The sequence below is a fragment of the Polyodon spathula genome, chromosome 10, assembly GCF_017654505.1.
Source record: "Polyodon spathula isolate WHYD16114869_AA chromosome 10, ASM1765450v1, whole genome shotgun sequence".
Lineage (NCBI taxonomy): Eukaryota > Metazoa > Chordata > Actinopteri > Acipenseriformes > Polyodontidae > Polyodon > Polyodon spathula.
In genome coordinates this window covers 48,263,265-48,291,088 of record NC_054543.1, presented here as the reverse complement: position 1 = coordinate 48,291,088, position 27,824 = coordinate 48,263,265, and the positions used below count along the sequence as shown (strand labels likewise).

Sequence of the window (27,824 nt, the reverse complement as noted above, 5' to 3'; positions counted from 1 at the left end):
CATCCCTCCGGAGAGAATGCCAAACTCAGCTGAAATTCATCTCCAAAAGCAAAGCCGCTTACCGCACAGCATCAATCTACCAGCACATGACAAACTCACTTTCAGCAAGATGTATGTGATGGGCCACTAAACCTAGTTAATCAAGCCATTACAAACACAGCTGCACTGGCCTGTTTGAGTCGCTGGGAAAAAAAAAAGCAGAAAACCGAACTCTTTAGTTGCCTTTTGTTTAAGGCAGAGTAGATTCAAATATAACTACCTCAAGGCTAGAATGCTACACACACACACAAACACACACACATATGCAGTGCATTGGGTATTGGGCATTTCATGTATATGTGTCTGCAGCCTGCAGTCCATTGGGCATTCATTTTGCCATCTGTCCCCACTTACATTAAGTAAATATGATTTCAGCATTACATTTTATTTGGAACTGAAACGTAACTGCAGTTATCGACAGCCTACTGTCCAATGTATTGTCATTATTTCTTCCTTGGATCTCCATGTGTCTGGTTAACCTGTGCTATAGCTATATCACCATTTTAAACTTGTATTGCAATGGTAATCCTATAAAATTATGAACACAGCACAAGTAGAATGTAGCATTCCATTGCTTAAAAGGACGTGCCGGTTTTTAGCAATAAGTGCATTTCTTCTCGTTCACGGTGCTTTTTGTGTTGCTCTGTTTAATGGTTCTGATCCAGTGCACTACAACAACAATCCCTACAGTTGAAATGGCAACACCTCTGACACGTTTAGGAGACAGATCCAGAGACGGAGGAAGAGGCAGAGACAGAGGCAGAGATGGGCAGAGACGGGGCAGAGACAGAGACAGAGACAGAGACAGAGACAGAGGCAGAGAGAAAGACAGAGGCAGAGGCAGGGGGCAGGGGCAAAGGTAGAAGGGGAGGCAGAGGCAGAGACAGAGGCAGAGACAGGGGCAGAGACAGGGGTAGGGGCAGAGAGAGGGGCAGAAATAGGGGCAGGGGCAGAAGCAGAGACAGAGGCAGAGATAGGGGCAGAGACAGAGACAGGGGCAGAGACAGAGGCAGAGACAGGGGCAGAGACAGAGACAGGGGCAGAGAGAGGGGCAGGGGCAGAGACAGGGGGAGAGACAGGGGCAGGGGCAGGGGCAGAGACAGGGGCAGAGACAGGGGCAGGGGCAGAAGCAGAGACAGAGAAGGGGCAGGGGCAGAGACAGAGACAGGGGCAGAGACAGAGGCAGAGACAGGGGCAGAGGCAGGGGCAGAGGCAGGGGCAGAGGCAGGCTGTCAAGAGGATAAAGGCTTTCATTTTATTCATTAATGACAAGGTTAATGAGCTTTAAGACACACTTGTGCCATTGAGAATGCCAAAAAAAAAGAAGGTCCATTCCTGGCTCCTAGATCCTTTTCCTTGGTGCTACAAAAGCTGAACTGTATCCAATGCATCGTGTAATAATTTTTTTTTTTTTAAAGATACAACTAGATAAAGCTTTTAAACAGTAAGGAAAAGAAAAGCAACCCCCCCCCCCCCCCCCCCCCAGAAAAAAAACCTACCTGGTCTGCTTTTAATTGACTCCAGCAGCGGTTTCCCTTTTAAAGAAAGTGACTTGCTAGAGTTCATTATCTGCACACTATTTCCATAGACCAGAGGGACCAGGACCCAGGCTTCTAACAAAAGCCAGCAGGCCCATGATAAACGGTTCTATTAGTAATCCAGATGGTTAAACTCTGGTATAACAGACCGGAGACGGCAGCACCCCATTCATTCTCATACCGAGCCGTACATAGCTTGTTTTTGTGTGTAAGTAAGTTATTAAAACTCTGCATTAGCTGTGTCCTTTGATAGCGAGGAAATTGTTACAAATAAATAATGCTGGACAGGAATGTAAAAGAAGCCAGTGTTAATAGAGCTGGCTGGCTCTCGCAGGGTTGGGCTTGACTGATGTGACAAAACTCCCAGAGGCAATTGTAAACTACACCTTGACAATGAAGCAACAGGGGTGGATTTTAACATTGACGCGGAAGTGCTGAGATAAGACAGGGCTGAAGGACCGTCACAACAGCAGTATAACGTCCCCAGTCCAGGACCATATCTATGTATATTAATATGTCCAGAAGAAATAACACATTTTAATGGAATAGTTCTGCTCCCACCCCACCCCCCAGTCATTCTGTCCTTCATGCAATGCCACTCAGTATCAGTGGCATGTCTTTACCAGGGTAAGGAGATGGACGTATATTTATAGATAGAGCACACTGAGTTTGTATTACATCATCTCCTAACTCAACACAACTTCAAACATCTAGTGTGATCCCCTTTACTGCCCCAGCACTCGTTCTAGTCCGGATTTGCTCCACCACGTTGTCTATTACCAGGGGAGTAAATTACATCTGAATGCTAATCAATCTTTTTTTTTTCTTTTTTTTACAATTCTAGTCTTTTCTATCTCATGTAACCATACCAAAAGTGACCATACTGTTCCTATTCTTGAACTGTGCATTTTCTATAGAGTTTGCCATGTTTTTATCACACTTGCCCATTCAGTATATGCACTGCTCTTTGTCTGCTTGAAATGTTATACTGGGCACTGGCTGAAAAACTGGTATCAAAGTCTATCTTATCATTTCAAAGACATGGCAAATGGAACTATAATACTTCTTTTTAAAAGGAAGTGGCATTTTTAGATGTAATGACTTATTGCTTTTGATAAAAAATAAATGTGTTTAAATGAATGAAGGGAATTTATTTGTCTCTTAATTATTAAACCTCATATTGAAATGATTCTGCTCTTTGACTCCCACTCGGCTCCTAGGTCTGCAGTATGTACCAATGAGAAGCCGGTCACTTCCACAATGAGAAGCTGGTCACTTCCACAATGAGAAGCCGGTCACTTCCACAATGAGAAGCTGGTCACTTCCACGATGAGAACCACAATGAGAAGCTGGTCACTTCCACAATGAGAAGCTGGTCACTTCCACGATGAAAACCACAATGAGAAGCTGGTCACTTCCACGATGAGAAGCTAGTCACTTCTACAATGAGAAGCTGGTCACTTCCAGAATGAGAACCACAATGAGAAGCTGGTCACTTCCACAATGAGAAGCTGGTCACTTCCACAATGAGAAGCTGGTCACTTCCACGATGAGAAGCTGGTCACTTCCACGATGAGAAGCTAGTCACTTCTACAATGAGAAGCTGGTCACTTCCACAATGAGAACCACAATGAGAAGCTGGTCACTTCCACAATGAGAAGCTGGTCACTTCCACAATGAGAAGCTGGTCACTTCCACAATGAGAAGCTGGTCACTTCCACAATGAGAAGCTGGTCACTTCCACAATGAGAAGCTGGTCACTTCCACATGAGAAGCTGGTCACTTCCACAATGAGAAGCTGGTCACTTCCACAATGAGAAGCTGGTCACTTCCACAATGAGAAGCTAGTCACTTCTACAATGAGAAGCTGGTCACTTCCACAATGAGAACCACAATGAGAAGCTGGTCACTTCCACAATGAGAACCACAATGAGAAGCTGGTCACTTCCACAATGAGAAGCTGGTCACTTCCACGATGAGAAGCTAGTCACTTCTACAATGAGAAGCTGGTCACTTCCACAATGAGAACCACAATGAGAAGCTGGTCACTTCCACAATGAGAAGCTGGTCACTTCCACAATGAGAAGCTGGTCACTTCCACAATGAGAAGCTAGTCACTTCCACGATGAGAACCACAATGAGAAGCTGGTCACTTCCACAATGAGAAGCTGGTCACTTCCACGATGAGAACCACAATGAGAAGCTGGTCACTTCCACAATGAGAAGCTGGTCACTTCCACGATGAAAACCACAATGAGAAGCTGGTCACTTCCACGATGAGAAGCTAGTCACTTCTACAATGAGAAGCTGGTCACTTCCACAATGAGAACCACAATGAGAAGCTGGTCACTTCCACAATGAGAAGCTGGTCACTTCCACAATGAGAAGCTGGTCACTTCCACGATGAGAAGCTAGTCACTTCTACAATGAGAAGCTGGTCACTTCCACAATGAGAACCACAATGAGAAGCTGGTCACTTCCACAATGAGAAGCTGGTCACTTCCACAATGAGAAGCTGGTCACTTCCACAATGAGAAGCTAGTCACTTCTACAATGAGAAGCTGGTCACTTCCACAATGAGAACCACAATGAGAAGCTGGTCACTTCCACAATGAGAACCACAATGAGAAGCTGGTCACTTCCACAATGAGAAGCTGGTCACTTCCACGATGAGAAGCTAGTCACTTCTACAATGAGAAGCTGGTCACTTCCACAATGAGAACCACAATGAGAAGCTGGTCACTTCCACAATGAGAAGCTGGTCACTTCCACAATGAGAAGCTGGTCACTTCCACAATGAGAAGCTAGTCACTTCTACAATGAGAAGCTGGTCACTTCCACTTGAGAACCACAATGAGAAGCTGGTCACTTCCACAATGAGAACCACAATGAGAAGCTGGTCACTTCCACAATGAGAAGCTGGTCACTTCCACAATGAGAAGCCGGTCACTTCCACAATGAGAAGCTGGTCACTTCCACGATGAGAACCACAATGAGAAGCTGGTCACTTCCACAATGAGAAGCTGGTCACTTCCACGATGAAAACCACAATGAGAAGCTGGTCACTTCCACGATGAGAAGCTAGTCACTTCTACAATGAGAAGCTGGTCACTTCCACAATGAGAACCACAATGAGAAGCTGGTCACTTCCACAATGAGAAGCTGGTCACTTCCACAATGAGAAGCTGGTCACTTCCACGATGAGAAGCTAGTCACTTCTACAATGAGAAGCTGGTCACTTCCACAATGAGAACCACAATGAGAAGCTGGTCACTTCCACAATGAGAAGCTGGTCACTTCCACAATGAGAAGCTGGTCACTTCCACAATGAGAAGCTAGTCACTTCTACAATGAGAAGCTGGTCACTTCCACAATGAGAACCACAATGAGAAGCTGGTCACTTCCACAATGAGAACCACAATGAGAAGCTGGTCACTTCCACAATGAGAAGCTGGTCACTTCCACAATGAGAAGCTGGTCACTTCCACAATGAGAAGCTAGTCACTTCTACAATGAGAAGCTGGTCACTTCCACAATGAGAACCACACAATGAGAAGCTGGTCACTTCCACAATGAGAAGCTGGTCACTTCCACAATGAGAAGCTGGTCACTTCCACAATGAGAAGCTGGTCACTTCCACAATGAGAAGCTGGTCACTTCCACAATGAGAACCACAATGAGAAGCTGGTCACTTCCACAGTGAGAAGCTGGTCACTTCTACAATGAGAAGCTGGTCACTCCCATAATGAGAACCACAGTGAGAAGCTGGTCACTTCCACAGTGAGAAGCTGGTCACTTCCACAATGAGAAGCTGGTCACTTCCACAATGAGAACCACAATGAGAAGCTGGTCACTTCCACAGTGAGAAGCTGGTCACTTCCACAGTGAGAAGCTGGTCACTTCCACAATGAGAACCACAATGAGAAGCTGGTCACTTCCACAATGAGAAGCTGGTCATGTTTGCTATTAACCACTCCTTGAACCCAAACACTTGTAAGCCCCTAACCAGCCTGCACAATGAAAGCCAGGGCAGCCCATGTTCTCTACAGTGCAGACTGCTTGACTTTATACCAGCTGAACAGAACATGTGATACTGTGTAATGCGTTCCTGTCTGAACGAAGAAAAAAAGGTCTGGGGATGCAGACAGTGACTCTGAAGAGTTAACAGGTGCTTTAATAACACTACCTGATGTTAACTTGCTGCACACGTTCATACTAAAAGTTTTAAGCTGACAATAAAAACTGCTAGTTAAAGTACATAAGACAGATTTCCAGTGAATAAAGTTGTTGCGATTCAATAAAATGCAGTCACTGTAAATAACAGCTGTCTCTTTCCACTCGTTGCTTTAATAAACAATTAATGACTATTACTTTATTGTGGCAGGCCACCAAGCTCTTCATTAAACCATAAAAACACCATCATGTCAGAACTCGGATTACCATTTCAAAGGCAGCTTTCAATCAGCCTCTTTGTCGATCTCAGAAGGACTCTGTGTCGTCTCTGATGCAGTCTATTCCACTGCTAGCTAATTTAAGTAATTTATTACTTCTATACACTGGAGGTAAGAGCCAGCTTTTAAAACTCATTATGTGCTGCTTTCATCACACATTCACTGACATCTTTCACACGCTTTGTGAGCTTTCCACTCCTATACTGGAAAAACACGAGTCCCGTGAAGAGGCACATATTACTGAGTATAACATATATTAAAAAGAAGGGTTCAGGAATATTTTTTAGTAGCTATTCTTTCAATTAATTATATATGACCCCTACACCATAAAGGTTGTCCATAAATGTAATACAGTACTGACGCACGTGTGTTTTGCATCTTAAATAAGCTGCCAGGCTTCAAATGTAGTCTAAATAACTGATCAGTACAATCGCAGCTTAGTTAGAAGGGCCGTATTTACTAGTAATTGCTGGCCGATCCTCTCAACAAGTTCCCCTGCAAGGTAAAGTGCTCCTTGTTTAACTTTTACTGGAAACAAAGTAAGTGATTGGATTTAGGACTAGCTCTAAATATATTTAAAGCCCATGAATGTCTCCCCGGAGTTGCCGGCCCGGCAGAGTCGCATTCCCTGCTCCTAACAGGGGATCTGCACCTCGTGCTATCACTGAGGATGATGATTCCCTGCTCCTAACAGGGGATCTGTACCTCGTGCTATCACTGAGGAGGATGATTCCCTGCTCCTAACAGGGGATCTGCACCTCGTGCTATCACTGAGGAGGATGATTCCCTGCTCCTAACAGGGGATCTGTACCTCGTGCTATCACTGAGGAGGATGATTCCCTGCTCCTAACAGGGGATCTGCACCTCGTGCTATCACTGAGGAGGATGATTCCCTGCTCCTAACAGGGGATCTGCACCTCGTGCTATCACTGAGGAGGATGATTCCCTGCTCCTAACAGGGGATCTGCACCTCATGCTATCACTGAGGAGGATGATTCCCTGCTCCTAACAGGGGATCTGCACCTCATGCTATCACTGAGGAGGATGATTCCCTGCTCCTAACAGGGGATCTGTACCTCGTGCTATCACTGAGGAGGATGATTCCCTGCTCCTAACAGGGGATCTGTACCTCGTGCTATCACTGAGGAGGATGATTCCCTGCTCCTAACAGGGGATCTGCACCTCGTGCTATCACTGAGGAGGATGATTCCCTGCTCCTAACAGGGGATCTGCACCTCGTGCTATCACTGAGGAGGATGATTCCCTGCTCCTAACAGGGGATCTGTACCTCGTGCTATCACTGAGGAGGATGATTCCCTGCTCCTAACAGGGGATCTGTACCTCGTGCTATCACTGAGGAGGATGATTCCCTGCTCCTAACAGGGGGGTTGTACCTCGTGCTATCGCTGAAGCTGACGATTTCTTGCCAGTGTCCGTGAAGCCGTTCCCCTCTATAATTGAGCCCTTGGTCTCCTTTGTCTCACTAGCGGTTTGAGCCGAAGTCTCCATCTTCAGATGGTGGTGATTCAGTAGATCAAACCTAAACAAGACACAAAAAAACAGCATAAAAAAACGGCCTTATTACAAAATTGATGTACTTTTTATTGCTGTATTGCATTCAGGCTAGCTGTTTTCATGGTTTTAATAAAAATAAATACTTTTAACATCCTAAAGAATGTGGTTAAGAGATGATCTCAGCCAAAAGCCCCCTGGGTTTTGTGTTTAATGCATTGAGAGCTGAACGTGTTTTAAAGAGAAGTCCTTTGTATATTGGAGTACCACTGAGACAGCACAGGGTTAAGAACATTAGAAAGTTTACAAACGAGAGGAGGCCATTCGGCCCATCTTGCTCGTTTGGTTGTTAGTAGCTTATTGATCCCAGAATCTCATCAAGCAGCTTCTTGAAGGATCCCAGGGTGTCGGCTTCAACAACATTACTGGGGAGCTGGTTCCAGAAGTGTAACTGTTCATTGGCACCAGCAGAGGGAGATTTCATCAGAACACTGATGCAGAATAAAGGCAAATAGTTACTGCAAGAGCACCTCACCTAACCATCTGAACATTCATACAATAAACAAATTCCATCCTGAGGGTATGACTACATGAAAATACACCTGAAGAAGAAGAAGAAGAAGACGCAAGAGGAGGAGGAAATACGAGAATCTGGGAACACAGCCCTAAGGTAATAGTCCAATAAGGCCATGTCTGTTGATCCCGGTGTAGCTGTCAGCATGTTTATATGCCATTCGAAATGGAAGATTGGTTGGCTGCAGTCTGTATGTTTAACTTTGTGGAAGCTACAAGGTTAGTCTCGGAGCAGTGCAAACAAGTGGCGGTATTTGCTTGAAAGAAAACATCACTCCAGGCCTTTTCATGCTGTTATCCCTCTGTTGATGGCTCCGTTTACTTTTCATTTAGAAAGGGCTTAGCCGTGTATATACATTTTAAGCAGAGTTTCAATGCAGGCGCTGTGCTTTTCCCTTTGTTCCTTTAATTTTTCAGTGTGCTGCAGCACCCCACCAATCAGAAACGCTGTGTTCAGCGATGCTGATGTTATCGGCGCTCAACTGTTGCAACAGCAAAGGCCCCCACTTTAAAAAAGTTTATCAGCTGCAGTGCTTCAGTAAACATACCCAATCAACAGGAGTGGCATTCTGCATCCCCCTTTCTCTTCAGAGTCTGAATGGACAGAGAAAAAGAAACTCTCGCACACTAAATAAACAGGTGTCTGGTTGCAGCTTAAAAGACTGAATGAAAGAAGGAACTGGACTTGAACCTGTAAACCCTGCTGAGAGTGGAATGCAATAGGCTACATGTGTTCTTTTGTGTACTGAGCTCGAAAGGTGTATTTTAATGTTACCACAAGAGAGGGTGGAATAATATGAACCTTTTGTGTACATCTTAAAAAACACGCAAACGTGATATATATATATATATATATATATATATATATATATTATATATATATATATATATATATATATATATATATATATATATATCATATATATCAATATATTATATATTCAAAACAATAAAACAGTTTTACCAAAATGCAAGTAATACCAGTAAAGGGAAGCATATATTTATTATTATTATTATTATTATTATTATTACTAATAAACAGTTGAGGTAAATATTGGCGTATTTATTTAACTGTCTCATGGGTTAACAATTTGCGATTTATTTATTATCAAAAGCATCATGCATGCACACGAAGAGATGTTGAGGCTGTTTGATATCGTCCAACGCTGGCTCACCCCCTATGCCTGTGATGCGCTGTCTATACCTGGGGGAGGAACTCGCACCACGAAGAGATCACTCACTTGCACCTGGAATGCGAAGGTGTGCCACGCGCTTCATTACCAGCAATCAGCTCACCTATCCGCCGCCAGGTCTCGCTTTATCCACAACTCAGTACTGGACGTGTGCATTTGAGATTTAAGAAGACATGTATGTTGCACAGCTGCCGTACCGATCAATGGAATAAGCAATGTGTTTACACGTTGCACAGTACTTTTTTCTCCCTCATAATTTTATCAGATGGGGTAAAAACAAAAAACAAACAACAAAAAAAAACAAAAACACATTTGAGCGTCATGCACAAAATGTGTTTTCTTGCGTATACAATTGACAGTTTAATGGAGGAATTACATACCTGTAACAGCTTCGTTGGCTTTGCTAATAGTCTTAAAAGTTATTTTGTACTATACCGTGTTGTTCAGCACTAAGCTGTCTCTTGGGGTCACACGTGACTCCTCTGCGCAGGTAACTTGTGTGAAATAAAACGTTGAGTTTTGGGGTTCATAAATCATTCATAAAACAAAATGAACCACGGCACGATTTGTTTACACGTGGCCAGTTTACCAGGGATTATATTAAAATATTGTTTTAAGTTTTTAATTGTTCTCAAAAATTAATAGCAGAACGTGAATTTTGTTTTCATGTAAGTGACTACATTCACATAATAGTTCGGACTGGATCCGGAGTACAGGTTTTTGTTTTTGCCGATTACATTTGTCTGTACCGGTGCTATGGGCCAAATCAACTAATGACAACTTCTTCAAGCGTGTCATTCGTTACAACATAAGAAAGTTTACAAACGAGAGGAGGCCATTTGGCCCATCTTGCTCATTTTTGTTAGTATGTGTATATATATATATATATATATTTATATATATATATATATACATATACACACACACACACACACACACACACACACACACACACACACACACACACACACACACACACGCACACACACTTTATTTTCAGAGTCTTTTTGACTTTGGTATATTACCATGTTATCGATCTGAATTTGTTTTGTATTTTTCACGTTTTTTTATTTTTATGTAAAGACACTATTTAAAGAATGATCAAAGCAATTGTATTTCATGCAGAATGTCTGCCTGTAGACGTGCAGATGAGGCTCAGTCTTGATGCCCTGCCCGTGATGCCAGTTGTCTGTATCTATGCCAAGGTAAGCCGATTAGAAGTGGGTAGCTAACAGGGCTAGAAGGCATCTGTTTGGATCTCCTCAGCCAAGAGTGAAGGTCTCCCCATTATGTCACTGGTACCTAACTGGAGGTTTTGTGATAAACTGATGCAAAGAAATTGGGTTGGAAACATGGTCTGTATCAGCTATTTAAATAGTGGCAGGGATGGAAATACGACTCCCATTCCATAGCGGTTTGATCTAATCCTGCTTGTGCTATGAGTTCAATAAGACACACTCCGCATGTTCCCTACACAGTCATAGTAAAACCTGGAATGGGTGAAACTGCTATGCAGTGAATGGGAGTCTTATTTCCATCCCTGAGTTGTACACATTTGCCTCACAAATGATGTGTCTTGTAAGACTGAGGCGTATGAAAAAGGTTTGGTTAAGTTTTGTTTTCCTCACCACGACCGTGACCTTCACCTTGTGTGAGTGACTCAGAACTCCAGGAATCTCACTGATCACAGGATTCCATCCCCCCCCAGCTAAAAACACCAACAAAACTCCAGAAATCACACTGATCACAGGACTGCATCCCCCAGCTAAAAACACCAACAGAACTCCAGAAATCACACTGATCACAGGACTGCATCCCCCAGCTAAAAACACCAACAGAACTCCAGAAATCACACTGATCACAGGACTGCATCCCCCAGCTAAAAACACCAACAAAACTCCAGAAATCACACTGATCACAGGACTGCATCCCCCAGCTAAAAACACCAACAGAACTCCAGAAATCACACTGATCACAGGAGCACCCCCCCAGCTAAAAACACCAACAGAACCTCCTGTTACCAGCGGAATTCTTTGATTTGCCTAATAAGTACAATACATTACACACAGGTAATTTCTTCAAATGAGAGGGTTACATTTACCAGAAAGAGCCACTTTGTAACTTGTTTATAAAGACACTCTTAATATCTTAACCCTTTGCTGCCTATTGTCCAATATATGTGACATTGAGCAAATAGGTATGGGAACATAAAAAGGGCAGTTAAGGGAGGGTCACATGTCTCTGTCAGATCTGGCTTCTAAGCAGTGCAAGCAGAGTAACAAGACTCCCTCAAACCCAACAACACCCCCTTGTTCCGAGTGTAAGGAGAGGACACAGGTGCAGATCTTGCAGGCTGTTCCTTCAGTGCCCGCACTGTGACAAGGAGGCTGGGGACTGATGGGACAGTACAGGTGTCGAGAGCTAGATTAACAGATGGCAGCGACGAAAGCAAATAACCGACAAGAGGGGACTCCTGCACACAAGTCAAAAGCAGCTGCCAAGGGTGCAGCGTCCGCAAGTGAGAGCAGAGTCCAGCTCACGTGATGAAGAGCAGCACATCAAGCAAATAATGATTCACTTCACCCTGGAAAAACAAATACCCCAGAGATTCCTTAAGATAAATAATGCGCTGTTTGTGACACACTCTGTATACTGAGTCACGATGTTCCCCCAGTTGCTAATGATGAAATATTCAGTTTAAGAGTGTGTCCTGTCTGGTTCGAATAGTCTATGTATGTCCTCCATTGCTTTTACAGATATTGTAATTAAAAACAATTATGATTAACAATCCACACGCACACATACAAACCAAAGCACTATAGGGTAAAGTTGCTGATGGCAACACCGACTCATGGTGGATCTGGTAACTAAACAATCAGCAGGATTGAGTCTCAGCTATAGTGACACTACTCTGTAAAAATGGTTTGGGTGTCTGATTTTTTTTCCCCCCAAAGTGTTTTACAGTAGGTTTAGACTGAAAAATGCATCTCTTTCTCTCTCCCTCCAAAATCACAAATAAATAAGCTTTTGCACAGTACAGTAGACTGAAAACACATCTTGAAACACAGGATCAGACACAAAAGTGGGGATGAAGCCAGCCAGGTCTCATTGTGATGGTAAGAATCAGCTCTGCATGGACATGCACATGGGCACATACATCAAGCCTTTCTCTCCCAGCAGTCTTCTTACACTTGTGTTTCTCAAACTGAGATACTGAAGCATTGATGAAATCAGAGGCAGGTGTTTTCATGCTAGCCACACATTAGGGCAATGCAGCAATGCATTTCATAAATACTTTCAAAATTCTCTCTTTACAACTTTTAAAATTGTTTTCTTTGGCAAATCAAACGGGCATTTCTGGATGATTAACTATGACTATGTTTTGGAGAGTGAAGTTACAAAGACGGCGTGAAATCACCAAGGATATGAGTTTATGAAGTATTAGCTTCGGTTCTTTTTAGTTATCCCACTGCTTTATTGTAGTAAGTGACAGGTGTGAGAGGAATTATCTGTACCGCTACTAAACAAGTGGGAAACTCAACACATACAGGGCTGTATTCACAATACATATAGGGCTGTATTCACAATATATACAGGGCTGTATTCACAATATATACAGGGCTCTACTCACAATACATACAGGGCTCTACTCACAATACATACAGGGCTCAATTCACAATACATACAGGACTCTACTCACAACACATACAGGTCTCTACTCACAATACATACAGGACTCTACTCACAACACATACAGGTCTCTACTCACAATACATACAGGGCTCTACTCACAACACATATAGGGCTGTATTCACAACACATACAGGTCTTTATTCACAACACATACTGGGCTCTGCTCATAACATATACAGGGCTGTATTCACAACACATACAGAGCTGTCCTCTGAGCTGTGTTACCAGGCTGCTGCCTCCACTGCTGTGCCATAGCTGACCTTGCTGACTGAACAATGCAAAGAGAGATCCATTCTGAAGATCTTTGTGATCCTGGGGTATTTTCTTTGGTCAGTGCAGCTCCACCCACAGGTGAAGTTTCACCCTCGCTACTAACCACCAATCAGGATCATCTAACCACCAGCACCACACCCCCCAGACACACACATGCCACAATCGCTGTACCATCATCAGACATTCTTCTTTATTAGAGCAGCTTGTGTTGCAAAGATTTGGATGGTGCAGGGATGAGCTCATTCTCTCATGCAGTGGCCAAAATGTTAACGCAGAAAGGAATAGGCAGCTGACTGCAGCAAATCACTTTAAAATACAACAAAAGGCAAGAAACCCAGTGTTTTGGATCACTGACTGATAAGTTTAACAAGCAAAATCTTACCTTTCGAGTCTGCCTTGTTGGCTCCAAGTCTAAAACCCACCTGTAACAGTTATATAAGATCATTGCAAAGACAGTGCAGTCTGTTCAACCCATGTCAATGGCGGTGGATGTAAACTGAAGAAACCCCGCGTATCACGGTGCCCTATCATTATCACTTCCACTGGAATTCTGGTCTGTGTTTTATGTTCTTTTATTAGCATTCCAAAAAACAAAAACAAAATAGACACAAAGTTCATTTAAAGTTCAGCTCGAGCCTCCAGGGATTAAGCATTATAAAACAATGACGGCAGTTTAGTGGAAATCCCAGAATTCAATGGACCCAAAATCTTCATGTCCTTTGTACCTAATTTCTGGAGCATCAAAAAAAAAAAAAACCCTATTCACACCACATGAATAATGTGTGTTTAACCCACGTGATCACCATTCACTCTAATTGTGAGTTTCACACGAGGCGGTCATGCGTTAGTAAGGTACTGTGAACAGGCTACAACAGTTATCAGATTCTCTATCATCCAAACAAGACTAACTAGCCACACACAAGGCAAACGTTTTGTTAGGGGGCTGCATGATATAAATCCTGCATGTCCACTGTTTGTAGTGAACTGTGCCTAAAAGTCACTAACTGGACCTGTTATTAAAATCCATTGTATATCAGACACCCAAAGCAGTGCGTGTGCTTCAGCCAACAATGGGACCCTTCATTAGGTACTAAGTGGAATAACTTGGCGGGGGTTCTGGTTAATAAGCATTACTCACTCCACACAGTGGAAATGGGTGGGGTCGCTGCTGTTTAATTTGCAGGTGGACTGCTGTCTGCCTATGATATTCCCCGTCACTGTCCCCTCAGGATGCTATGACTGTGGGAGTGCAGAGTTATTCAGCAAGCCCACAGGCCAACCCATTTCCTGTGTTAAAGCAACCCGTTCATACAGACAAAGTGCAGCTGCTCTGAAGTAAGGGGGGGCCATCACTGTGGACAGCCCAATGTAGACTTCTTCTTGAAGGGTTATGAAAAACTTTCATGCTGCAGAATATATTTCTTTTATTATTTTATTTTTTAAGTTTCTGCAGCATTGGTTTCCAAATGGTTATGACCTGTCTATACCGTATGCACACAAGAATGTGTATGGAGCAGTTATTATTGCTGTGCATCTAGGAGTACTGTTTGTTACCTGACTGCTGTACCTTTCTCACAGCCACTTTTAAAAAGTCCAGCAGTAAGCGGGTAAACTGACAGAGAGGGCATTAAAAAGAGCAGCTTCTTTATCACGTCTCTTCTCGTCATCAAGAGTAAAATTCCAGGAAGGGGGTGAGGGCATGTCAGAGGTGAGGACTGACTCATGCTGACTTTACCTGCCAACTAAACTCAAGACGTTTTTGATAGTTTTTTTGAGAAGCCGTCATGAGTTTTTTATTTCTAAGGAATTACAACATTGCTATAAACAAAAACTATCGCATACTTAGTCAGTGGTGTGGCATTAGTAATAAACTTCTAAACTTGGCAATGCACAATACAGTTCTGGTTTTGTGATTGTTTGTTTAACAAAGAGTGATACTTTCTGTTTGTTTCGTTTGGTTGGTGGCTGTTTTAAAAAGAGAAAACCAGAGCAGTACAGTATATCCAGACTTTAAGAAAGTGTGCAGCTTAGACACCCCACTCCCCAAATGAGAGAGTAAGAGAGAAGACAGAACAGGAGACTTTTCAGATGAGCAGGCAGGAGAAGCTTGCAGGCTGTGCTTGGTTGGAGGAGACAGTCCTTTGGTTCTGAGCGCACCCCCTGTAAGTAAGTGGGTGATCTCCTTGGGCTGCACTGTGAATGTCAAACAGATGTTAAGTTCACAGTTTCCCCCCGTCTCTGAGTAAACCTGTGCAATAATTGTCTTCAGAGCTCGCCAAATAAATTGTTGGAAAGGAATCAGCTAAATAGATATAGTGTGTACTTACACACATCCCATACTGTTATTAAGCAGTGCACATACCCTAAAATGGTGGCCAGAAAATATTATACAACTTATAATATACATTTATTTTTAAGTTGTTGAACCAATGTCTGAAACCAATGGATGACTGGCATACTGGAATTGTAGTATTGAAGCTACTGGAGGTGAAGTAATCTGTGTTACTGTCTCACACATCCCAGTGCGAATAGCCAAGTTAAGGTCTGGGATATATAACTGATTTATATGTAGGAAGAACCAAGACTCAAACTTATAAATATGGGCTTACGACTTTCTTGGCAACTAGCAACAGCGGTATGATCCATCCAATGGAAAGAGCTGCTTGGTTATATTCACTGAGAGCCCTTGACACTGTCTGGCTAGAGTAAGGCTGGTTCGCAGCATCTGTATACCTGTAATGAAGTGCACCGGTGAGTCACGGTGAGTCAACTCCTTTGCATTGTTTCCTGTGAAATCAGATCAGCATGAAAGATCGCATTAATAAAGGTCTAGTCAGATAGTGTGAAGTTGGTATAGATAAGTGGGGGGGGGTAGGGGTAGGGGGTTGGTCTGCCTAAACACCGTTTTGAGTCTTAAGTAATTGATAGCCCCCGAGGGATACAATGCACATGGGTGTTTAGCAATTCATCAACAAATTGCAAATAGACTCACAGCTTCATGACAAAAGGGTACTGATCTTTTATTTATTGATTTTTTTTACCGCTAAACCCCTCCTTTTAATGAAGCACTTTTTCCAGTATGTTTTGCAGTATATTTGCATGTAAACGTGTTGTTGCAAAAGTGATTGCTTTAAAAGATTTAATTTCCAGTGCAGGATGCACCCTATAGCCTGGAGATCGCTGGTTCGAATCCCAGGGGGCGGCGCACAATTGGCCAAGCGCCGCCCGGACGAGGAAGGCTTAGGTCAGCTGGGGAGTCCTCAGCTCACCATGCACCAGTGGCCCTCGTGGCAGGCTGGGCGCCTGTGGGTCTACCTGTAAGCGATCCAGAGCTGCGTGATCCTCCAACGCTGCAGCTCTGAGGTGGCTGCATGGCAGGCCTGCAGAGGCTGATGGCACTCGTTTCGGAGGACGCGAGCTCTCATCTTCGTCTCTCCCGAGTCGGGGTTGCAGTGGTGAGCTGGGCTGAATAATAATAACTGAGCGTTCCAAACTGGAAGAAAATCGGGGCTAAAATAATTGCCAATTCCAAAGTTATTTAAAAAAAAGAATAAATAAATAAATAACGTCCTCATCCTTAACTCATGTTTTCCACTCTAAACTGTCAACTAGCAGCTGACTTTAATTTACTTTAAAAGAATTACTAATAGAAGCGGACGTTTTCGGTTTGAGTTCTAAGCAGGAGAAACTGATCGATTGGAGAATGAAGACTGCAACCCCAGCTTGTATGAGCTGCTTCATTGCAAGGAGGAGTGGAAGAACTAGAAGGGGTTTTGTCAGAGAACTGACTCATTGCATTGTCTACGCAGGCAGCCCTTCGGATGGATGGAGGGGCTGCGTGCCAAAGACTAACATATGGGGCTTGAGTACCACATGTTAGGCTCGTCTTCAAGTCTGTCAGTAAGGAGTCTGTGGTCTGGCTTCAGCTCCCTGCTTTTCAATTTCATCATAATGTATGAATATAATGAGTAACATACCCCACCCAAAAAGTACAATTCAGTATAGTCAAAACAGACTTTTGTAGAAACATGAAAGGGCAGCTTAAAATAGGTCATATGATACAAGGGTTATGTTACTGTGGTTTGCCCCACTGATAATTAACTTTCACAAAGACGAACACATTTAGTTTTTCTGATTTCAGTGTCATTTTGAGTACAGCTATTATGGTTTGAATTAACTGTTTTTTCCCCCCAGAAGTTACAAAAGTAAAATGGATTTATGTTGCAGTACTTCCTCGGTATATAATTTAAAAAGGTTGCCAAGGATACACTAGCCTGTCAGAGAATCAGAATTTCCCATTTAAAAAGCAGCCCCTTGGGAAGACTAGCACACGTCTCTTAGTATCAAACTAAAATGTAAACTTACGCACCTGTAGCATCAACGTCGTTCTGTAAATAGAAATAAAAAGACAGCTAAACTGCGAATGGGCACTGCTGTGTAATTCAACTAAACACCAACAGAAAAAACCCACCCACCTACTCTACGAAAGTTCACTGCTAGGAGAAATGAAGACAGGAGATTAAATAATGGAACAATTGTCTTGTGCATCACTATTTGGGTTTCCACTGAAATTGAGAGCATGCCACCCACATCTGAAATCTTCCAGAGATTTTCAAGATGTGGTTGAAAAGACGACAGCCTGCTGATTAACAGTCACCACTAAGACTTCTCTGTGACTCCGGTTAGGCAGTGGTTATGAGAATAAAACGTGTGCGTGTGTGTATCTATATATATTGCGATTCCAGTTATGAGATTAAAATGTGTGTGTGTGTATCTATCTATCTGTCTGTCTATCTATCTATCTATCTATCTATCTATATATATATATATATATATATATATATATATATATATATATATATATATATATATATATAACTGCCTTTGACAAGATTATACTGTACAATTCTAATGTTACCATGACTGTTAGTTTTTGTTTAGATCATTATTTGCCAAAATGTGATTACCTGTTTTGCAAATAATAGTTTTCTCTTAAGTACAATTTAATTAAATACATTTAACTTCACTCACTTTTTTTTTTAATGAAGTTAAGTTTCTTCATTTTGTACACTGCTATCAGTGAAACAAAAACGCATTCAAGTTACAGAGAAATAGTAAAAGTGATCATGTGTTAAATCAACATTTACACTAGTGTGCGATTAAAAAAATGGAGTTGGCTCAAAATAACTTTAAAGGGACATCATGCGATCAGAAATAAAAATTGAGACTTGAATCGGCACAAAGGTGACTTACAGCACCTGAGAGTCCAGCAGTGCTATCTACAACTCATTTGAACGGTGGAAACAGGCAATCTCACGGCCTGACTGCCCCGCGAATCTCTCGTTGGGGCAGAAATGACAAGCAGGAAAGCTCAGTGGCTGAGGCCTGCCTTCCATCCACCTGTAGCCCTCTCTTGTTCCAGCAGTGCTTCCCTTTCCCAGCCTCTCTTGTCCCAGCAGTGCTTCCCTTTCCCAGCCTTCTCTTGTTCCAGCAGTGCTTCCCTTTCCCTGCAGGGAAGCTCAGTAGTCCACTGCCTTTCTACATTGTAGTTCTCTATCGGCCAACAAGACCTAATTCCCTTTTCATTTCTGAATTCGGAGATTTGTTATCATCATTGATTGTTAAGCATGATAGGATTTTGCTGGTAGGGGATACATGTGGATGTGGGTCAGGATTCTCTTTCCAGAACTTTGATATCACTATTGGAGTCAGTGGGATTTACACAGCATATTACCAGCCTTAACCATGAGCACAGCCATACACTGGATTTGGTCATATCTCATGGCTTAGATGTACAAAACATTTTAATTACAGATCTCACTTTCTCTGACCACTTGGTCCTATCAAGCACCCCACATGCTATATTAAAACTTTTATAATTCTAAATATATTAATTATAATAACTCTTAGAATTCATCAACCACGAGTTGTTCTCAGAAGCTTTTTCTGCTTCAACTCTCCCACAAGCAGGATTTGCTGAAGACCTGGTAGATGGTTTCACTGCCACTCTTTCTAGTGCATTAGATTTGGTAGAGTTGTTTAAAAAACACAAAATGGCTTTTAAAAGATTCTCCCCCTGGTTTAGTGAGAGACAACTCGCGCACTTAAACATGTGTGTCGTGCATCAGAACACAGATGGAGAGACACCAAATTACCAAATCTTCTGCCCGATCAGCCAACTACTCAAATCTTATAGATAATAATTTGAATAATCCCAGAGTTATGTTTGACTCTCTAGCTAAATTAACTAATCCAGTCTGAGTGCCCTCTTTTGCCTGTGACGATTTCATGAATCACTTTAACAAAAAACTGCTGACATTCGCAATCAGGTACTCAATACCACCATTAAACAGGATGTGTCACAAAATAGCAACAACGAACCACACTTACTTGATGCTCCAAGATCAGAACAAGTCTTTGACACTTTGACACTTTTTCTCGGATAAGCTTGCAGGATCTTACGAATCTAATGATGAACATGCAATCCACTACCTGTATTTTAGACCCTATTCCAACTACACTGTTCAAGGAGGTATTTGCTAAGCGTAACACTGCAGCTCTAAGTATCATTGACAGCTCACTGTTGTCTAGTATTGTCCTCAGCTCCTTCAAGGTTGCTGTTATTAACCCATTACTTCGTCTAACTGGCCTAGGCCCCACAGTTCTTAATAATTTCAGGACTGTTTCTATCTCCCATTCCTATCCACAGTTTTAGAGAAAGTGGTGGCTCATCAACTTAACACATTTCTTGTAGCATACACTGTAAGGGATTGGTTGGTTAAAAGACAATGTAAACAAACTGGTTGGTAAACAAAGTATTTAATGTGAAGTGTTTGAGATAAAAACTAAAGATGGGTTAATTAATTGATAATACTGTGTTAAATAAGGAAAACTATATGTAATTAAGCCTGGTTTAAAATAAAAATGTTGTGTTTAGTAGAGACTATACTTGGGGGGCAATAGGACCCAGTAGTGATTACTGGAGTCAGGACCAACTCCAGGTTTAGTCAATAGACTAATTAGTGGATTAATTAGTTAAGTTTAAAAAGGGTGTGTGTGTGTGTGTGTGTGTGTGTGTGTGTGTGTGTGTGTGTGTGTGTGTGTGTATGTATGTGTGTATATATATATGTATGTATGTATGTTTGGTGTGGGTGACAGTAGGAGTTTAGTTTGGAGAGCAAGCGGACTATAGTGAGACTGGAAAAATGAACTATTGGAAATGGTATTTGGAATTATGATTTGGATTGTGAACTGGTTTTGACGACGAGGGAACAAGCTTAGCCTCGTTATTAGATAGAGAAAGAACTGTTTAGCTAGGGCCTGAGAACAGGTTAGGTTTTGTTCTGTTTGTTTTTCTTTTTAATACTGTAAACAATAAACACACGCTATGGCGTTCCTTGGCATCCTGTGTGTAAAGCGTTTATTTAAAGAAGGAAAACGTGTCACTGGAGGGCAATCCATCACAACACCATCAATGAGACATTTCAGTTTGGCTTCCGCAATGCCTACAGCACTGAACCAGCCCTTGTTAAAGTTGTAAATGATGTACTGCTATCTTCCGATATGGGTTTGCTTTCAGTTCTCACGTTACTAGATTTAAGTGCTGCATTTTGCACCATTGACCACTCTGTTTGAATTGAACGCCTCAAAAGTTGAGTGGGATTGTCAGGGAATGTCCTGTCTTGGTTTCGTTCTTGCTTGTCAAATAGATTTCAGTTTGTCAGAACTGAGGAAGACACCTCTGCTTTTGGGATCCTTAAGTAATATAAACTTATCTGACTTTGCTCTTAGTGGACTCCCCTCTAACTGGAAGTCTGAAATGAGAAATGTAGGCGTTATCTTTGATCAAGATCTTTCCTTTGAGCAACACATCAGGAATGTCACTAAGATATCCTTTTTTCATTACGAAATATTGCTAAACTTAGATGTATTTTCTCTCAGTTTGATGCAGTGAGACTAATGCATGCTTTTATAACATCAAGGATAGATTACTGTAATGCGTTGTTTCTAGCTGTGCTATTTCACTATTACAACTTGAACAAAATGCTGCGGCCAGAGTTTTAACAAGAACCAAAGGATATGAACACATCACCCCTGTTGTGGCAGATCTGCACCGGCTTGCTGTCCATTTCAGGATTGATTTTAAAATTCTGCTCCTCACAATAAAGCTCTCCATAACCATTGTCCCCTATACCAGATTCTCCTAGTCAGTCTCTGAGATCAGACTGCAGGTGGCAGAGCATTCTCTTACAGAGCCTCTAAACTGTGGAGTGGCTTGCCACCATCTGAGGGAGGCTCCCTCTGTTGCTGTTTTTAAAGTAAGACTGAAAACTTGCTTTTATGACAATGTTCACAGTCCTGTAAATTTGATATATATGTATATATAGGTGTGTGTGTGTTTTCATTACTTGTTTTTAATGCTTTTAACTATTAATTTATTTATTCACTTATTTGTACTTTTGTATTTATTACTTGTTTGTATTGCTTTAAGTACTTTCATTTCTGTATTTCTTAAATATATTTTTGTTCCTTTGTTCAATGCTTTGAGGCACATTTTGTGAAAGGCGCTATATACAAATGAAGATCGATCAATTGATTGATTAATGCACAGAAATCTGCTTGTTTACAGACGGATATAACCAGGCTCATGCCAGGTTTAGAATATGCATACTGCGAGGGTAATGTTTTTTTGAGTGCTGTTTAAATATAAAATACGAATTATTCCAATTTTGTTTTAAAATGTAAACTACAAGCAGTACAGTGAATGTAGAAACTGTAAAATAAGTGTGTTTATTTAAATCGGTTTACTTTTTAATCAGTTTAGAATTTGTAAGGTTCCCACCCGCTGAATTATTCAAACAGTACAGTTTGTAGAGTGCTGGCTAACTGACACTGGAAAGTGCATCTTGTTTATTTAGGAAGTGCAGTTGCAGACAGTGCTTTAGGAAATATTGTCAGGGTCGTAGCTGGAGGGGTGAAAAAGCATAAACACTGGAGCTCTGTGAGGCACTCAAGTAATTACAACTCTTGTTAGTTTGTGGGCAGACAGCAGCGCACAGGCTCGATGGGACTGGAATACACATCGTTTAAATAAATATCTGCCAACCCCTACTTCGATAATATTACAGCTGGAACAAAATCTGAGTACCAGTGGCATTTTTAATTAGTTACAGTTTCAATTGGTTGTGACTGATCTGCAGCTTTTTACCATTTCACTGCATCTATACTTTCTATACTTTTTCTTCCTCATTTGCACTGAGCTCATGCACTGCACAATGGATTTCATTTTCACTTTATTTTGCTCACAATAAAGAAACATAAATTGTTATTATCCAGAAAGAAGTTGCAAAGAGGATGCGAAGCGCTTCTGCTTCACCTCAGACACTTCAGACAGAATGGATGGGATGCGCAGTGTAAACGAGGAGATTGTTTCTGACTAGCAAGGCAAACCACAGGAGGCCAGTTTTAAAGAGCACCCCTTGAAATGAATGCGGACCCCACTTCTCATCTCCCTGAGCTAGTTTCTGGTGCGCTCAAGACAAGCTCGGACATCGCTGCCTTTTGAAAGCCACCTAATAGCCATTCAGTCCCAATCAATTCAACCCAACACAAGTGTACTTCAGCTGCCATAACAGTTCTTCATGGACAGGGGATTAAAGGTCCTGTCTCGACATATTGTATAGTTAGTGGCACAGAGTGACGTTATCGCACACTTGAAGAATGATGCTCTTTTAACACTACAGTACTTATCTGCATGCAGGCTCTCTCATGCAACGTGCTCACAGAACAGATTTATTTCAATGGAAGAAGAAGCCGCTAAACAGGGACCCTCTCTAGACAAGCATTTCCTTTTCTTTCTGGGACGTGCTGCCTCTTCAATATTTTTGACTTTTGACTTCAAAGACATGTTCCCATTTCGTATATGATAAACATTGACAGGGTGGGGGGTGTTAGGATTAGGACAGCAGACAGCTGTCTGGTATTCCTCTCACAAAGGGGTTGCAATATTTAAGAAACTGCTTTTGCGGTTTCTCAACAATCTCTGTGTCACCACAATATGGAGAAAATGGTCTATTCCGATTCTAAACAAAATCCTGTAATGCAGTGAATTAGGGCGAGGGGGTGAGGGTGTTTGCTGTACTTGAGAAGCGCTTATTACAACCTAACATGTTGACTTTAGCTGGTTAAACTGACTGTCGCTCTGTGTTTAGTTGATGGTTGTTTAAGGCAGGACTGGCGGTTGTTTAACAGGCTGTCAGTGACGGAGGCCAGAAGAGGCTAAACAAATAGTTAACAAGAGCGAGCTGTCAGACGCAAATAGTCCCAACGCTGTTCTAGTTAGGCTTTCAATTACAGAGGAAGGATTAACAAAACTGTAAATGTCAGCAGAAATGAAATAAAAATAAGTGATCTTAATTGCAGGGTTTCAGAGAATATCAAATGCATAGCCTGAAGATGTAAGCATACATATTTCAAACATTAAAAACAGCTGAACTGTGTGGTGAAATGGGTCTAAGATTGAGAATGAGTGAAATGCATTGCAATACTGCGGCTGTGAATCACAGCACTGCACTCTGATACGGGAGTCAGTCCTTGTTAAACTGCTTGGCTTGCGATTGCTATATCTTTTCCAGAAGTTGCACTAGAAAATAACTAACTTATACAGGCAAACTGCTAATCGCCTATAAACTTGGCGGCACATATTACAAAAACGGGTGACTAGTTCAGTGTTCAATCTGACAGCAAAGCCAAATTTGGATCTGGCAAAGGGAGGGCGTCTTTGGGAGGAGTCCATCACTTGCAGTTTATGAGACAAAGCTTAATTGGTACTGAACTCAGTCATGTATGGTAAAGCAGTTCAGTTCTTCCTCTAACTTTTTGAATTGACCCAGTGGGGAGTTTGTACTCTGCCTCCATTTGTAGTTTCCCAAAGGCTCCCGCTGCGCGACTCGTTTCTTTGGCGTTTCAGAGTTTTCTGACACCTTTTTTTTTTTTTTTTTTTTACTGAGTGTGGGTCATTACATTTTCTACAATACCCAGAGTAGAAAACCCAATCAATAAAACCTGACAGAGAAGGGGACTGTGTGAAAAGCGCAGCAGAATGAGGGGTAGGCGGATGAAAGTGGCGTCCTGATCACAGAGCCCAGAGTCTCAGGACCAGAGCTTTGGGCCACTGAATAATCTGAATAGGCCATCATTTCTTAACATCTTTTCAGTCTCTTCTGCCTGACTGCTGGAACTCTTCATTCAGCACAATAGGAAATGCATTAAACTTTTTTTTTCTTATGCTAATGATTCAGATCAGGCACACACATTAAAAAAAAAAAAAAAAAAAAAAACTCTTTACATCAACATTCTTTAGCACATTTTTTTTGTGAAAAGAATTTTGCTGCAGTTTCATGTTTTTAAAATGTATTTTTACATACTCTTAGATAAGTTTTTTTTTTTAAATTAAAAAAAAAAAAAAAAAAAACTTAGTAGTGAATGCTTTAGGTTTGTGATTATTGGTGTAAAGAAAATGTAACTCCCTCTGCACCCCCTGACAGCATTCTGAGCATTCATATTAAAATATACACGTGTGTTCAACGTTATTTTGCAATGCATAAGAGAGCACGGTGGATGTAGATATGGTAACAAGCTAGCGCTCTGAGTTACTTTACAGTGATCATTACAATTCATTAAAATGTTTTGAGAAAACAAAAAACTAGTAAACATGGCAGGGCTTAGGCAGCACAGAAAGCATAAATAATTTGAGTAATTGTGAGAGTGAATAAACAGCTAACCACTGGCAATCCCACACACTTCCAACGATTACAGAACTAGCTTCTGACATTCAAAGATTTAGCGGGCAGTTTTTATTTGACATACTTGAGACATAATTATTCTATTTCTTATGTAGTATTTTGTTTTCAACAAATGTAATGTTCTATTGCATAAACACCACAATCTTGAGAAATAAACACACGCACACGCACACACACACAAATTATTAAATTAAAAATCAAACACCACGTAACATATTACACAGCAAAACTTCAAATCAACTCAAGCCTGGATGAAATGTAGTTGTTGCTGCTGTTTTGTTTTGTTGAAAACCAGGAATAAAAGTTGCTTTTCAATTAGATAAACTGTATTTCAGCAAAACAAAGTTGGTGAATTAAAAGGATTCTCATGACATCCACTCAACTACTGGAGAGATGATCTGAACAAGGCATACCAAGATGTAAAAAGCGAGATAAGTGCTTTGTTATGTTCAAGAACGCATCATTTCGCTAAATCTGCAGTCTAGTGTAGGCGCCGCATGTTATTTGACTGCAGTTTTGCCAAAAGCACTCCCTCGACCAGAAAATGTTTACAACATATTAGTACATTTATCTTAAAATTGTAAAAATCATAAAACACAAGTGTAGCTCACGGGTACATATACCCTTTCAAACAGATGTGGATGAGTGAGGATGCATTTGCACCAGAAATAAGCTTCACAATCGTTCAGGTGTCGATGAAAGGAGAAATAACAATAATACAAAAAAAAAACCAATTTGGCGAAATGCAGGATGTAGAAGCTAATTGCAGCAATTACTGTGTGTCGTGTTTTCTTTTTTCGTGATCAGACGATCACTTTGGACACTTTCGTGGTCTCCAAGTAGCTAATGAGATTGGCTCCCTGGACGTTTTTGATCGAAATCTCTTCACATATGGATCCAGTTGCAAAGGCAGCATTTTTGGGATTCCAGTGCCAAAGAAGTTGAAAGGTCAAATGTAAACTTCAGAAAGTAATAATACTACGGCCCTTTTGCACGCAAACAAAACGAAACGAAGCGAAAATGGCTGGTGTCGAGCTCCAAAAACACGTGTTTAAATTATTCATTTAAAACCACCAAACCATTAACTGTGTACCGGTAGTTGTTATTGTGAGTGGCAGTGTTTCAAACAATCGCGGCTGTACATGTGATCTACCCAAGCCTGCTTGCTACCTGTATTATTATGAAAGCGGACTGGACTGCACGTTTCAAAACAGATCCAATAGCTTTGACAGCGAAACTATCTTCCAAAACTTTTAAGAGGCAGCCTAATATTTCAAATTAACTTCAAAAGCACGGCGGTCAATTACTGTCCCACACTAACACATTAATGAAGTAACAGTACATACAAGGAAAGCACAGACACATGCATCATGAAATCAAATCGGAACTCTGTAACTATACCTGGTGATGTAAAGAAGATTCTGCAGATCCCAGTGCTTCGCTATTCACTTTATCCGATACACGAGCGATCTTTACCACCGAATAATGCGATCGAGATTTACAGAATACTCTGTCAATCACAAATCAGCAAAATGCATGTCCATCTTAGTATGCGAAGAAAATCCATCTAAAATGGTAACGTCACTGTTTAAAAAACAAAGATGAGAGAGGAGCTCGATGCAAGTTTGCTTCCTAAGGCGGCTCATTCATAAAGTTCAGAGCGGAGCTGCAGCGCTGTAGCGTGTGCCTGGGTGCTTCCTCGGTCCATCACTGCGATTAGACAAAGTTCTCTCACCCTTTAAAACGCCGCCTGCTTCTCCGGGCTTTGTCAGCCAACACGCTCTTTCTTTCGGGTTTTGTCAGCCAACACGCTCTTTCTTTCGGGCTTTGTCAGCCAACACGCTCTTTCTTTCGGGTTTTGTCAGCCAACACGCTCTTTCTTTCGGGTTTTGTCAGCCAACACGCTCTTTCTTTCGGGTTTTGTCAGCCAACACGCTCTTTCTTTCGGGTTTTGTCAGCCAACAGGCTCTTTCTTTCGGGTTTTGTCAGCCAACAGGCTCTTTCTTTCGGGTTTTGTCGGCGAACGCGCTCTTTTTTTTCTCCTTTTTAATGGAAGTAGAGAGCGTGTGAGAAAGAAATGTGCAGCCCGACCTGTTTTCAATCTAATCCGCACCCACCCACCCCTCCAGAGTTCAAGCCATTTGCTACAGCAGAGGGGCGGGCTTGCTCGAATCCAGCAGTGAAGAAGCAGCTTGGAGTGAAGTTAGGTGCAACTTGCAAGCTTCTTTTCCAGCAGCTAAGGAACATGAAGAAGCAGCTTGGAGTGAAGTTAGGTGCAACTTGCAAGCTTCTTTTCCAGCAGCTAAGGAACATATATTCTGTAACCTACTGTGACACATGCTGCTGCTTCAAGATACAGTAAAGCACAAACACGTGCATCTGTTTAACTGCAGTTTAGTGTATTATTTGCACCACTGTCGTGAACAGAAAACAAACATGAAAATATTCCCAAACTAGCAAGAAACTGCTGCGGTGGATTCACTAAACGTGTTCATCACATAGCTGTGTTAAAAGATACAATGCCGTTTAAACCAATGTGCAACTTGCACACTTTTTAAACAAGTGTAATTGTTTTTTATATGCCCCATAAATGAACACACTCTTAGAATTGTTTTCTTTTTTTCTGCCGACTTAACCATAATTTGGAGTTTCAAATGCTTCATATCTGGAGCCCAGTTAGTGGCTTGAGCTGTGAAACACGTCTCTATTAAACACGAGTGGGCACAGACTGTGCAGCAGAACCCTAAC

At 41.7% G+C, this 27,824-nt stretch overlaps 1 protein-coding gene across 1 annotated transcript in view; it reads right to left on the bottom strand.

The window, feature by feature from the left end:
• Positions 1 to 27,268, bottom strand: part of gli2a (GLI family zinc finger 2a) — a 91,791-nt gene extending 64,523 nt beyond the window's left edge. The window contains exons 1-2 of the mRNA XM_041262558.1: positions 26,478 to 27,268; positions 7,423 to 7,568 (exon numbers count right to left, since the gene is read on the bottom strand). Of these exons, the coding sequence (XP_041118492.1) occupies positions 7,423 to 7,537 (115 nt within the window). The 5' untranslated portion in view covers positions 7,538 to 7,568; positions 26,478 to 27,268. The remainder of the gene's footprint in view (positions 1 to 7,422; positions 7,569 to 26,477) is intronic.
• Positions 27,269 to 27,824: the final 556 nt, after the last annotated feature.